Below are 14,809 nucleotides of genomic sequence, written 5' to 3'. Positions count from 1 at the left end.
ATCTGGGGTGAGAAGGGTCCCCTACCCCTGAAATGACCATGACGTGAAGACAAAAGACATTGATGAAACTTCAGAATCAACTGACTTAGCTCTTCCTTCCTGACCATTATTAGAGTATCACAAGCCTAGTGGCATAGCCAGCTTTTGGTTAGAATTTTCCTTTCTGCCTCATCCTGCATTCTGCATTGTCCCAGTAGGTCCCCCACCTGCCGCTAGGAAATGTCACACTTCAGAATACCGAAGTGACTTTTGTTTGGGTCTTAGGCTCTCAGCTGGTAAAAAGCCTGTTTGCTAATTAAATTTCACTGTGCCCTGAAATTAATTAGAGAGATACCATCATGGCCTGATAGCCCAGAGGCAGAGAAGACAATCTCTGGTTATAGCTTATTTATTGTTAGGGAGATATTTTCTATATTGTGCCTTACAATCCACATTAGAATTCTGAAAAGGGTTTCTCTCTTGGAGACTGGAAAGCACCCGGGTCATCCTGGTAACATTCTGACTCTCCTTTGTAGCCCGTCCCCAGTCCTGACCCCGGGACCTCCTCCAAGGGGCCCTCTCTGATGGGACAGAGAGATTGTGGCAAGACCGTGAACACACAAGCTTTAATGACAGAATTCCACCCTCAAGATTTGGAGAATCTGGATTCCAAAATGGTAAGAAAACAGACCTTGCAGATCTCCCAGCCGAGATGTAGATCTGAAAATGAAGGGAAAGCTGATGCACAATGGGAAAACATCTTCCTTTTGAGAGTTAAAATTCCCTCCCGGCTGATGAATGTAATTCTGTCTTGTGCTAAGGAATAACAATGAAAGCCAGCTGTGGAATAATAACTGTGCTCATCCACAGAATTGGATAGTTATCTGCCTAGTGGTTGAGATGATAAAGGGGAACCAAAGGATTCAGGATGTGTTTTGCCTAAATCAAATAATAATAATAATTGCATTTTTATAGAATTTCACAGCGTACTCTCCCCATTCATTTGTTTCTTTGTTTCTTAATGATCTATCCAAGGAACAAAGAATGCATCAGGGAGGCATGATCAGACCCCATGAATTCTTTTTTTTTCCAGTGAGCCTTCAAATGCTTCCTAAGAGGAGGGCGCATATTGACCTTGCTCAATCCAAGGTTTTGATTACAGTTTAATGTTGGGAAGCACAGTAAAGGTGCTTGGGCTGTCTCTTTCCTGTCACGATGAGTCGCTTTGAGTTTTCTCTTATAGTTGAAAGAAAAGATGAAGGAACAATCCTGGAATATACTCTTTGTGGAATATGGCCGTGGCGTTACCATGTTTCGGACAAAAAAGACGCGAGACTTGGTTGTAAGGGGTATTCCTGAGACTTTAAGAGGAGAACTGTGGTTGCTTTTTTCAGGTATTTTAACACACACACACACACACACACACGTTGCCAATTACTGATCAAGTGAATATTGTAGGTAGAATATGTAGCAACTAAATAAAAATCCAGCTCATGAAAACATCATTTTCTTGGGTGAGGCTCATGCCCCTCAAATAAAATAAAACGCGGCTTGTTTTTGGTGGTTGTTGCTCTGTTGCTCATATATTACTCTAATAATTGAACACCTAAGAGGCAAGGGGTTGTCTTGAAGAGCTTAACATCCTAAGGGGAGGATACCGTTTTTTTGAGGGAGGAACCGTTGCCTCTGCTCTTGGGTTTGTGAGCCTTTTTGGGCCACTTGATGTTCAGAGCCCCAGGCAACTCTGAGTCCCAATACTGCAGGCCTGTTGCCTGTCTGAATGGGTGGAGGGAATTACTTGGAAACACCTTGCAGAAGTCCAGTTCCTTCTCCCCATCCCATCAAAAGAAAAATTACTTGAGTACAAAGGAGAAACTTAAATTGTTGAAATTCAATTCATTGTGTTTAACTTACAAAAAAAAAAGCTTTATCATCATCTTCTGCATGCTAATATCATTTTTTCAGGTGCTATTAATGATATGACTACCAACCCTGGCTATTATGCTGACCTGGTGGAGCGGTCTTTAGGGACATATATGGTAGCGACTGATGAAATTGAACGGGACCTGCGTCGCTCCCTACCTGAGCACCCTGCCTTTCAAAGTGACACTGGCATATCTGCATTGAGGCGGGTACTCACGGCCTATGCGTACCGGAACCCAAAAATTGGCTATTGCCAGGTATGGCGGCCAAGAGAGCGCAACTCTGTTAATAATCCAAAAGATAAAATCTCATTATATCCAACTCTGTTAATCATAATTGGCAGATGTGAGCCCGGTAGGAGTCAGTAGCACATGTTGTTATTATATGTTATATTATATGTATATATGCTATTATATAGCTATTCTAAGTGCCATACTTCAGAGAGCTAAGTATACTTAAGCATAAGACAAGACATGTTAGCTCTCTGGTCTTCAGCTTCCTTTTCTATGAAATTAATTTGTCCTAGAGAGGTCTCTTAAAATGGAATTTGAGTGCATATGTCTACAACTGTTTATTGGGCTCTGGCAATACTTTTTCTACTGGGTTATTGAATTGTTTTCCCTCCCTCCCTGGCCCACCCCCGGGAATTTTCATTTACTATTGCTATGTAAATGACTTCCATATCTATAGATATCCTTTATCTTTTCCCTCTCCTCCAGTCAGTTCCCCATCAGCTACTTGCATCTCTCCCTGCCTGGGCTGCAACATGTCCAGAGGATTGGAACAATATACTGAAGAGGAAACCCAAATAGATTGAATTTTTTAATGCAAAAATTACTTAGGTTTTTTCTTCCCTTCCAGATTTACCTGGCTTTGTTTTCTACCTTTAAATTTTTGTTTTCATGATCGAAGCACAAATTATAAAAAACAAACACGAAAAAATCTTTGAGAAAATGTCCAACTTCACGATAATAATCTTCTCATGTTTCTCTAAACTTCTTCCATAAATTAAAACAACTCTGAGGTGCTACTTTGCACTTACCAAATTGGCCCAGTTCTTTAAACTCAGTGCTGGTGGGGTTGTGGAAAAACAAGATTCACTCATTCATTGCTAATGGAATTGCAAACTAATTGAATCTTTTTGGAAAGCAGTTTAGCAATGTAAAGTCAAAGATACAAAAACAATCAGGGATTCCCCCCCCCTCCAGATCCAGTAATTACTTTGTTGGTGATGAGGTGGGAGAATTGAGGGTAAGAGATCCCCTAATAACAATGGGATCCCCCTTGGCCCATAGCAAGTTTTGGAAAGAATTTGCAAACCCCCATGAATACAGGCACGAGATTTGTGGCAGAGAATGGGTTTATTTACGCTAAGAAAACAGCTTTCTTAGCGGGCAAACACCTGTGAGGAATTAGCAAAGATGGGTTGACAAACCCTCGGTTATATCAGGTTAGTTGGCCTGGAGCTGGGGAGCAGTCTGAGCAACTCAGTAGAAATAGAGGATGTTGACTATGTCCCAGGCCAAGATTTCCAGTTGAATGAGATTACTTATCTGGGAGTTATCTGGGAAGGTTGTGCTCCTCCCAGAAGCCAGGAGAGTTTGAGAGTCTGGAGCACCCTTCCCCCAAAGATTCCTTTCCAACCCCTCCCCCAAAAAGGAGGTACAATTTACATCAGGACTCCCCAAAGATTAAAAGGGACACGATTTACATCATTGGGAATATAACTTGAAACTCTTTCCTTTCATATGGAGGTTAAAATTGTCCCGCCTACACATAATGTATTTTTTCTTCAATTTTAGGCAATGAACATTTTGACATCAGTGTTACTTCTGTATGCAAAAGAAGAAGCAGCTTTTTGGCTTCTAGTTGCTGTGTGTGAACGTATGCTGCCCGATTATTTTAATCAGCGGATTATTGGTAAAGCATGTTTAGAGTAAATGCTTGCCTCTTCTGAAACAATAAACCAAATGACCAGGGAAATAAAATTGTTGGCTTAAGTTACAGAAGATGAAACAGTTTTAAAATAATTTTCTGGAGACTTTTAGTGTTCATTTTATCTGTTCTTTAATATATTGCCTTAATTTTTAAAAGTGCTAACCTGCTCTGATTCTTAACAAAATAGAAGTCCTAAGGCCATTCTCAAACTTCTAATGCAGAATCAACATGAAATTTTCAGAGCTTTGGGGAATTTTTTTTGAGGGGATATAGGGAGTGCTTATAGTCAGGGAGCTTAGTTTCCCATGTTTATGTGGAAACATAGATATATCCATAAGTGCCTTTTGAGAACGATCATTGTTTGGTGGTACCTTTTCTCAAAAGATGGCCAGCCTCTAGTAGTCAAATAAGACCTGTTTCTTTGCTGAAGTTATTCATGGATGATCCGGCTTTATTATATGCTTCTAAGTGTGTGACCAATGTCACTTAATAAGTATAATTACTTATTAGCTCCTGTGGGGGTTTTACTGAATCTTGACTTCAAAAAGCTTAAAATCCAAGAGGGAGAGAGAGGAGAGTCCCATATCTAGTAATGGATCCCAAGAAGCTGAGAGGGTCTTGAGGTCATACTGTGGCATTCAATAATCGCTTATGTCAAATCAAAGTAAAGAAGGTCTTTTGGATACCAAGTCTGAAATTGTTTTGGTTCCTCCACAGGTGCCTTGGTGGATCAGGCAGTCTTTGAGGAACTGATCAAAGAGCATCTTCCTCAGCTGATGGGTCACATGACTGACATGACCTTCTTTTCCTCACTCTCCCTCTCCTGGTTCCTCACCCTCTTTATCAGTGTGCTTCCTATTGAAAGTGCCGTGAATGTTGTGGACTGTTTCTTCTATGATGGCATAAAAGCCATCTTACAGCTGGGATTGGCAGTGCTTGACTATAACATGGAACAATTGCTGACGTGTAAAGATGATGCCGAAGCTGTCACGGTGTTAAACAGGTACCGGTAGAATTGTCAAGTCACTCTAGGAATCTGAGAAGTCATCTAACCCAATTCCTTTGTTTTAAATGACAAATAAGAAGAGCTATCATTTCTGGAGTGTTTAAAGGTTTTTGGAGCACTTAACAAATGGTTTCTTCTTTTTTTTAATAATGGCTTTTTATTTTTCAAAATACATGCAGAGATAATTTTCAAAACCTTGTGTTCCATATTTTTCTCCCTCCCTCTCCCCCTCTCTCCTCCCTAGACAGCAAGTAAAGCAATACAGGTTAAACATGTGCAATTCTTCTAAACATATTAACACATTTATCATGTTGTGCAAGAAAAATCAGATCAAAAGGGGGGAAATTACAAAGGAAAACACCCAAGGAAACAAAACAAAACAAAAAAAGATGAAAATATTATGCTTTGATCCATGTTCAGTCTCCATAGTTCTCTCCAATGAACTATCTTACATCTTCTATTTTTTTTTCATTTTTTTGGTTTGTTTGACTGATTCTTGATATTTCTTTGAGTCTTTCACTTCCATTTATCCAATTCTAATTTTTAGTGAATTATTTTCTTCAGTTAGTTTTATATCTCTTTATATCTCTGGCATTTGGCCAATTGTACTTTTTTATTATAGCTTTTTATTTACAAGATAAATACATGGGTGATTTTTCAGCATTGACAATTGCAAAACCTTTTGTTCCAACTTTTCCCCTCCTTCCTCCACCCCCTCCCCCAGATTGGCCAATTGTACTTTTAAAGAAGTTATTTTGTTCCTTGGAATTTTTCCCCCATTTCACCTATTCTATTTTTAAGGAGGTTTTTCCTCATTTTGCCAAATCTGTTCTCCCTCCGAAGGTTTCTTTTTAAAAAATTTTTTCTTCCTTATTAAAGCTTTTTATTTTTCAAAACATGCGTGGACAATTATTCAACATTAGCCTTTGCAAAACCTCATGTTCTGGTTTCCTCTCCTCTTTCCCCCACCCCCTCCCTTAGATGGCAAGTAGTCTAACCATAGGTTAAACATGATAGAAATATATGTTAAATCCAATACATGCATACATACAAATCTATTTTTTAAGAAATAGTTTTCTTCAGTATATTTTTTTTCCATTTCACCAAATGTATTTTTAAGGAGTTGCTTTCTTCAGTTAATTTTTATTTCCTTTTCCAAATTCTCTTGCAAAGCTCTCATTTCCTTTCTCCATGTTTCTTCTCTCTTTTAAGATCCTTTTGAATTCTTCCACCAGAGCCTTTTGAGTTAGATACCAGTTTATATCCCACTTTGAAACTTCAGCTGGAAGCATTTTGCTTTTAGCATCCTCAGGGTTTGGGTTCTGTCCCTGTCAGAGCTATTTTTTGCTTATTTTTAAAGGTTGAGGTTTGCTCCTATGGCACAGGGGAGATTGTACTGAGCTTCCTCTACAGAGTGACAGTGACTTCTCACTACCCTGGAGCCAGTGCTGCAGGTTTTCTCACCGTGCTGGGTGGGTCTGGCTAGGTCCCACCTGTTATGCTGGAGTTCAGGGGCTCACTACTTGCCTTCTGTGGTTGCCTTGGAGATCTCACAGCTAGTCTGCTTATCCACTGGCTTTTGAACTAGGATTGAGCCAATGCTGCTGTATTTTGGCTATGAGCTTCCCACTAGATTCCCCACAAGGGTCCTTTCCTCCCCGGCCTCCCTGGTATGTGCCTCTGCTGGGTTATATTTCCCCTGCCCCTCCCTCCCCCTACCTAGTTGAGACAGACCTTTCCTGAAATCCTTCCAAGATATCTTCTGCTGCAAATTTGTTACCCTCCAAATATTTGTGGGTTGTCACTCCAAAATCTGTTCAGTGGCTTGATCTGGTGGTGATTCTGAGGGACACCAGGAGGAGCTCAGGCAAAGTCCTGTCTCCTCTCTATCATCTTGACTACACTCCCTTTCTCCCTCTTCCTCCAGTCTCCTTTCTGGGTGCTCTCTCCATCACAAATCTATTGGAACTGGCCTCAATCATGTCATTGTTGGAAAGAGCCACGTCCATCAGAATTGATCATCATATAGTCTTGTTGCCGTGTACAATGTTCTCCTGGTCCTGCTCACTTCATTCAGCATCAGTTCATGTCAGTCTCTCCAGGCCTTTCTGAAATCCTCCTGCTGGTCATTTCTTATAGAACAATAATATTCCATAACATTCATATACCATAACTTATTCTGCCATTCTCCAAGTGCTATTATTATCCCCATTTTGTAGTTGAAGAAACAACCAAAGAAAGAGTAAGTAACTTGCCCAGGGTCACACAGCTAATAAATATCAGAGGCTGAATTTGAACTCAGGTCTTCCTGGCTCCAGTTTTACATTCTCCCACTTGCCTTCAAAGTCATTGGGATCATCTTAAGTATTGATGGCATACTTGCTATAATTTACTCACCACTTTCCTGGACAATAATGGGAGAAGATACACATCCTGTGCTCTGGAAGCTTATAGTGGAGAAAATAGTTGTTGTTGCAGCTAGGTGGTACCAAAGTAGTCTGACTTCTCTTCCTGAGTTTCAAAGGGGTGTTCAGACACTAACTTGCTGTGTGACCCCGGGCAAGTCACTTCACCTCATTTGTCTCATTTTCTTCATTTGTAAAATGAGCTGGAGAAGGAGAAATAGTTTCAGTATCTCTGTCAAGAAAGTCCCAAATAGGGTCATGAAGAGTTGGACAGGACTTAAAAATGTCTCAAGGACAACAACAAATTGCTACTTTTAAAACTCTTCTTCATCATCTGCCTTCCCCGTCCGTAAGCCTCCTGGATCTTCCAGTCTTATACCTCATTTCCATCAGTATATTCTGAAATCCAGTGTTCTTCCTACAAGACACTCCATCTCTAGACTCTAGATGTTTTTATTGGCGATCCCTCATGTTTGGGACCATCTCCTTCCAGAGCTCTGCCTTCTGGCTTCCCTACTTTCTTTTAGAAGCCTTTAATGGTTCTCCTAATTCTCACGCTTTCTCTCTGAGATTGTTTCCAGTTTATGCTATCTATAGCTTGTTGGGGCAGAGTTGTTTGTATGTGGAATCCCCCATTAAAGACTAGAAGCAAAATACGAACTCCAAGAAGAGGAAGAACAGTATGGGTTGCAGTGGCCAGGGAAGATGTCCTGCACGAGATAGGCCTTAAACATCTCAGGCAAGACAATCAGCCCAAGAAAAGTCCTTTAGGCAGGAAAGAGGACATGTTCTCCACGAAGGTCGACTGTGATTGGGCCAAAGCTATTGGCCTAAAAGAGGGCAACGATCAGGTGTCGTTTTCTTTGTTCTAATTATCTGTGGTCCCATGAACTTTGACACTAATATTCCTTTTGACAGGTTCTTTGACAATGTCACTAATAAGGACAGCCCACTGCCTTCAACTGTTCAACAGGGTTCAACTACAAGTGATGCCAAAAGCCAACAAACTAAAGTCGATATTACAGATTTGATTAGAGAAGCAAATGAGGTGAGTTTTTGAATAGTGACAGCATTTATACAGCTTCTTGACAGTTTATTCCCATTTTGTTAACTGAATAGTGCCTGGGAAACATGGTGGCTAGCGCCAAGGGCCAGGTAAAGAAAATCACAAACTAACTATCAATAACATTTAAAACCCAACTTTATTTTGAAAAATGATCTTTACAAGCTGTTAGCAGGTCACATAACCCCGCCGGCTGTGTTCCTCTTTCTTTAAAGTGAACTTATTTGTCTATTTCTTTTTGTATAAAGTCAATTAAGCTAATGCATTTAAACCATATGAAGTTACTGTAAAAGAAGGTAATAAATTATACCTTTTTTCTAAGAGACTCCATGCATTTCATAAATATCCTTGCACTTAATTTTAGATGAGGAATAAATGGACTTCTCATCAATAATTATGTGAAGCAGAGCAGGAAGTAGTAATGAGAAGCCAGAGATGGGTCCCCACGTGGGAGTATCTCAGAAGCACGCTTTACACATGCCTCCCCCTTCCCAGCACTACCTGCCTTACAGGTCTGTTTGCCAGGCTTCTCCCCACCCTCCCCTCACTAAACGCCAACATCCACAGTGCTCTCTCCTGGGAAGAACGCCCATGTAACGGAGTATATACATCCCTTTCACTTGGTCATAAGCCCTGGGCATATATCATATGCCTGGGATCAATTGTACAGACTCCCATATAAGTGATAAAGCTTTAGCCCTTCCCTCTATTTCTGCAGCATAAAGGGTTCTTAACCTACAGTCCATTAAGTCATGTTTTTAAAAAAGTTTTAATAACTTTCCCAATAGAATTATTTTGCTTTATAATCCTATGCAGTTTATTTTATGCTTTTAAAAACATTGTTCTGAGGGAAAGTCCATCTGTAAGTTTCATCAACTACTGCCAAAGGGGGCCAGGACACATCAAAAAGAGGAGAAGCCCTACTCAAGTATGTCCTTCCCCTTCACTGAGGCAGCAGAACCTAGTGTAAACCATGGCTCTGTCACTTAGCACCTGTGTAACATCGAGCTGTCCATTTGACCTCTTATAAAATGAGGGGATCTGAGGGGGTACCCTATAAGGGGCCCTTTCAGCTCTGAATCTCTCACCAGATCTAGTTTGGACTCGGGAAAAGATGAACTAATTCCCACTTCTTAGCTTCAGTGATCTTATCAGTAAAATGAGGCCTTGGACTTGAAAATCTACCTCGGAGGTTCCTTCCAGCTGCAAATCTGTGATCCTAAATCAGTTCTTCTCAGATTCCTGTCATCTATTGGTACTCATCAAAGCCTGGCTTTTTCCCAGTATTATCAAATTTCTTGGCACTATTCTCAAAGCTGGCTGCTCTTTCTCTCCCACCCGGACACATGGGACCAGGAAGAAGCATTAATTAGCATGTCCTTTGCTCCCCACCGCCTCTTCCAGATCCATCACTCTCTAGCCACCTCATCTTTAAAGCTCATTCTAGTCTCCCCAGATCCATCTTGCTGCCATCTATGGCCTTCAGGTCATTTTTCCTCCTTTCCAATATGTTTAATAAATGGCTCCTTTAGATACTTTGATCTTCCACCTCCTTAACTTCTCCAACCCCCTTGACTTCTTTCTCCAATCCACCTCGACCCTAAACAAGAGAGCTTTAACTTTAACTTTAATTTTAACTTTAACTCCAGCTTTAACTCCTTTTTCCCTGTCACTTGCTCTGGGTATCAGAATTCCTAGTTAGGCCATACTCTGGAGTGAACACTGGAACCTGGGGAGGTTGGAACTTGGGCAGGATTTGACCAAAGGATTTTTCAAAGCCATTTATCTCGATATTGAGTCCTTTGTAAAAAAGCTGCCCATAGAAATGCCGTCATTCTTCTTATAGAAATACGGTGATATTCACTACGAGGATGTGTATAGCATGCGGAGGAGAAGTCGGCTGTATGTGATTCAGGTGCTGGAGGAAACCACAAAGCAGAATGTGGTAAGTGGGTGGAGGAAATGAAGCCATACAATGTAGTTCTTTCTCTTTGGGCATCTTTTGAAGACAGTCATTCCGTGGGAGGAGAAATGAAAAGGAGCCCAGAGACTTCTCGGGCTTCAGGGACTGTCTTAAGAAACTCTTTTAGAGGAAATGATCTATTTGTCCCCTTCTGGCTATAGTGCAAGTCATTAGCAACCCTTTGTGCGTGATCTGGCCAGCGCAGCTATAACTCGGGAATAATGTCAGCATTCAGGATTGGCATTTGTATAGCGGGCTCTTCAGCGAGACCCCGACTTAGTCATGCTGACAGAGAAATGCTATTGTCCCAGAACTGAATGTTGAGAGCTGGGCAAGGTGGAACATGCAAGGCTGAAGTGGATAATTCAATCAATTGTCTGGTCTGGCAACAATATAGTGAGTCCCGGGATGCAGGACCAGGTTGCCTAGGTAGAGGTAAGCCATGGCGCCTTGGAAATGGCCTAAGTCAAACTTCTTTTGCCAATCAGTAGTAAGATGGGGCCCATGAGCATCCATTACACTTTCAGCCTGGACCGGCTAGGGAGACCTATTCTTTTAAAAAACAACCATAGAACAAGTACCCAAAAAATCTCTAAATGCTTTGACATTATAATGACCAAGCTTGTTTCCAAAGAAGAACTGTGGAAAGTGGGGGGGGAGTGAGGGCATGGCGATGGTGGTTCCGCTTTTGTTTTCAGAGGATCAGTAAATATCGCATATAATGTCAGACTTCAGGATGTTGGTTAGTTTTGCTGAACTCCTTCTTTTCCTCTTTTTTATTCTTATAAGTAGAGAGGAGTTGGGAGGAGAGAGACATTGAAATTATAGATGATATAAAAACAAAAGATAGTAATCAGATTTTTTTTTTAAAAAATCGCTAGTTAATAAATCCATACCAAAAATATTGTCTTCTTAATGGTGCAGCTACTACCACTAACTGAACTATATATAGTGCTTTAAAGTTAATAAAATACTTTCCATCTATGATTGCCTTTGGACCTCAAATCAAATCTTGAGATAGTGCTACCGGCATTGTCATATCCCCATTTTTTACCAATGGGAAAACTAAGGCACAGAGAGGTTGACTTGGCCAGGGAAGAATCTGAAAGCCGGATGTTCCTAACTTCTAGTCTGGGTCTCTGTTCATTCTGCCATACCGATGAGAAGGGGCTTTATTGTCAAGTATTTTTGAATGTACCCTTCATTCTCCATTTAATACTTTATAACCAAGGAGAAATGTTCCAAAGATAGGGTCAATTTATAATATTGCAAGATTTACTTGTTTTGAGACCGAGTCCCTCGAGATATTGGGCCACATTTTCCTAGGTCCCAGGCTCAACATGCAGATAAATAATTCAGGGACTCTATTAGCTTTGTGGTCCTTTGGTTATGCTCTCGTTCGGCCTAGCCGTCATGATGTAGAATACAATTATATCATTTCTAAACTGTTTGCTGGAAGGTTCTGTTTTCCAGCCCATATCTCCCGTGGCTTTTGAAGTGTTTGATGACAGGCCTCCTTGATAACTTTGCAGTCCCTGTTTGTAAGAGAGAAGTACATGTTGCTAGTAATCAGCACCGCTGGTTTCTGAGCCGGTGGTCTCTTTTGTCACTAATCCGCCTCTGTCTCTTTTAAGGTCCGGGTTGTGTCACAGGATGTCAGATTCGGCCTTCATGAATTAGAAGAACTTTATGACATCTTTAAGGTAATGTTAGCTCTCTAATTGAAAAATAATGTTCTCTTAGGTGAATTTGATTAGTATCGCAAGCTGCTTCTGTTTTAATGAAATATTTTCACAATCTGATCATCATTTTAATAAGCTGGAGTTCATTTGGAATGTTTTCTACTTTGATACCTTTCATTGTCTTGACAGAGGGAGCACTTTTTATCTTGTTACTGGAATTTGACCAGCACTGCCCTGAGGCACCACAACCCCAGCTTGCCATACTTGGAGCAGTATCAGATCGACTGCCAGCAGTTCCGAATGCTATATCATCTCCTGAGCCCTTGGGCTCATTCTGCCAGTCGGGACTGCTTGGCACTCTGGACCTTCAGATTGCTGGATGAAAACTCTGACTGCCTTATCAACTTCAAAGAATTCTCCTGTGCATTTGGTAGGAGAAAATCAGAGTTGTCCTTTCAAGGAAAAGATGAAAGAAATCCTAGACTTGTAGGATAGCCTGGATACAAGTGATGATGATGATGATGATGATGGTAACAAGAACCATAGTCATCATAGTTAGCATGTCTCTAGCACTCTAAGGTTTGCTAAGTGCTTTACACATATCATCTCATTTTATCTGGACACTTGAGCTATATTCCTTCCCTTTTTAGTGTCTCTTGACTATTTTTTTCTGGATTCCCAGAGCCACATTTAGAGGCCATAGAATCCCAGGGTTGGAAGAGTCACCATCTAGAATTTGAAGGTGCTGCCTCAGATGGTAATAACATAGTCCAACTCCTGCCCAAAGCATAAATCCCAATAAGTGGTTATGCAGCCTCTACTTGAAGACTTCCTGATGGGCAACCTCTTGACTTCCTCTTGAGGCAACCCATTGTATTTTGAGGGTAACTAGTTATAAGGAAGTTTTTCCTTAAATTGAGCTGAAATCTGCCTCCGTCTAACATTCATCCATTACTGGTTCTTCATTCTAGGGCCAAACAGGAAAAAAAAATCTAATCTGTCTTTCACATGACAACATTTCACATACTTAAAGACAGCTCTTTATGTCTTTTCCGAATCTCTTCTTCCCCATGTTAAATTGCATCCTTCCTTAACTGAAGACCTCTGGGCCCAGAAACTCTGCCTCATACCACTTACTCACATTGAGCTTGCTGTTACTACAACCCCCAGATCTTTTTCAGCCAAACTTTTATATGGATATTTCTGCCTTACTTTATCTGTACTTGGAAGGTGTTCCTATGGAATTTTATCATTTTCTCTTTTATGACTATCAATTTGATGGGTGTGAGGTGAAATCTCAAGAGTTGTTTTCATTTATTTCATATTATTAGCGATTTTAAGCATTTTTTCATATGGTGATTGATCATTTTAATTTCTTCTTCTGAAAACTCTTTGACCTTTTGATGGCTCTTGTGTGTGTGTATAACATGTGCATATGTGCCGCACACACACACACATATATATTTGTGCTAGATGTTTATCTTTTGAAGCAAAGATTTTACACACACACACACACACACACACACACACACACACACACAGCTTTTCTTCTTAATATAGCTGCAATCCACTAAACCATGAGGTTTTTTTTTAAATGAACTTCTTTTTTAAAATATATATTTGATTTATTTTGATCCAGCAAGATTCACATTCTTTCTCCCTCTCTTCCATGGAGAGCATAAGAAAAACAAAACCTATTACCCTGAATAGTTGATTGAAATGACTTTTTATGTTGACTATGTCCCCAAATATTTTGTCTCATTCTGCCCTCCTGAGTCCTTTACCTCTCTATCAGGAGGCAGACAGGAAATTTCATCTCGAGTCCTCTGGCATTGATTGGTCATTATGCTGATATGAGTTAAGCACAGTAGTATTCTATCTTGTTTACGTACCATAACTTGTATGGTTATGGGAGGAAGAGGCTCTTGGCCATGTTTCCATAGTGAGATGCACTGTTGCACTTCAGTGACCTGTTTAGAAACTATATAAACCAGACAAATAGGGAGAGAAGCAGAAAGTGCTTCCACTGGCAACTGACTCATATTTCATTGCGCCGGGACCTATCGTGCTGCCCTGCTGTGGTAGCTCTCTGCCAGGAACCAGGCAGGCTCCCAAAAGGCAGTTCTCCTTTTTAACCAGGTATAAGGCCTTGCTTGAACAAAAAGAAGTTTGGGAGGGAAGCTAAGAGCATCCAAGAAGACTCGAAGTTTGTCTTTTAGCTTAAGTGACAGGAGGCTTCTAAATTATGGCTACTGGCTAATATATTTGAATCCTAATTAACTTTCTGGGCTACTAGCATTGGTGAATTGTTTTCTGGAAGTACGTGCCATTGAACTGAATAGGTCAGGCCTTTTTAATTACTCTCCTTTTGAATTTTAAAAAATTTGACAGATATCCTGTATCATGGAAGTTTTACTGAGAAGCTTAAACTGCTCTTCAAGCTGCATATTCCACCAGGTAAGACTTGGATGACATCATGTGCTGTAAAAGTTGGATTGATTCCATTTTCACAATTTGGGCAGTAGGGATCACTCTTCAATGGAAATGCATGCTTTATGTCATCCAGTGACTTGGAATCTTGGAGAGGGTTGCCTGGGACACTGAGATAATAGGACCTTAGATGCAGAGCCAGGAGAATATTTGAGATCTTCTCATCCAAACCCCTTATTTCGGGGGGGGGGGGGAAGAAACAGAGGCAAAGGAAGTATTTGCCCAAGGGAAAGCCTGAGGTCAGACAGCTGAGATGTCACATGGTGGATTTGGACCCCTGCCTCTAAGGCTACATTATCTCTTGATCCTTACAGGAAAAATTCAATTTGAACAGGAATTGTTAGAATGGATAGACAAAGG

At 40.6% G+C, this 14,809-nt stretch overlaps 1 protein-coding gene across 4 annotated transcripts in view; it reads left to right on the top strand.

Annotated features, from left to right (window-relative positions):
* Positions 1 to 14,809, top strand: part of TBC1D8B (TBC1 domain family member 8B) — a 119,278-nt gene that overhangs the window by 89,298 nt on the left and 15,171 nt on the right. For all 4 annotated transcript variants that reach the window (XM_031945130.1, XM_031945129.1, XM_031945132.1 and 1 more), the window contains exons 8-17: positions 516 to 656; positions 1,223 to 1,373; positions 1,945 to 2,159; positions 3,705 to 3,822; positions 4,558 to 4,843; positions 8,170 to 8,299; positions 10,161 to 10,259; positions 11,912 to 11,980; positions 12,149 to 12,389; positions 14,351 to 14,416. In XM_031945130.1, the coding sequence (XP_031800990.1) occupies positions 516 to 656; positions 1,223 to 1,373; positions 1,945 to 2,159; positions 3,705 to 3,822; positions 4,558 to 4,843; positions 8,170 to 8,299; positions 10,161 to 10,259; positions 11,912 to 11,980; positions 12,149 to 12,389; positions 14,351 to 14,416 (1,516 nt within the window). The remainder of the gene's footprint in view (positions 1 to 515; positions 657 to 1,222; positions 1,374 to 1,944; positions 2,160 to 3,704; positions 3,823 to 4,557; positions 4,844 to 8,169; positions 8,300 to 10,160; positions 10,260 to 11,911; positions 11,981 to 12,148; positions 12,390 to 14,350; positions 14,417 to 14,809) is intronic.

This window comes from Sarcophilus harrisii, chromosome X (genome assembly GCF_902635505.1).
Source record: "Sarcophilus harrisii chromosome X, mSarHar1.11, whole genome shotgun sequence".
In the NCBI taxonomy this organism is placed as follows: domain Eukaryota; kingdom Metazoa; phylum Chordata; class Mammalia; order Dasyuromorphia; family Dasyuridae; genus Sarcophilus; species Sarcophilus harrisii.
The sequence above is the reverse complement of the archived record's forward strand: the minus strand, read 5'-3'. Positions and strand labels throughout refer to the sequence as shown.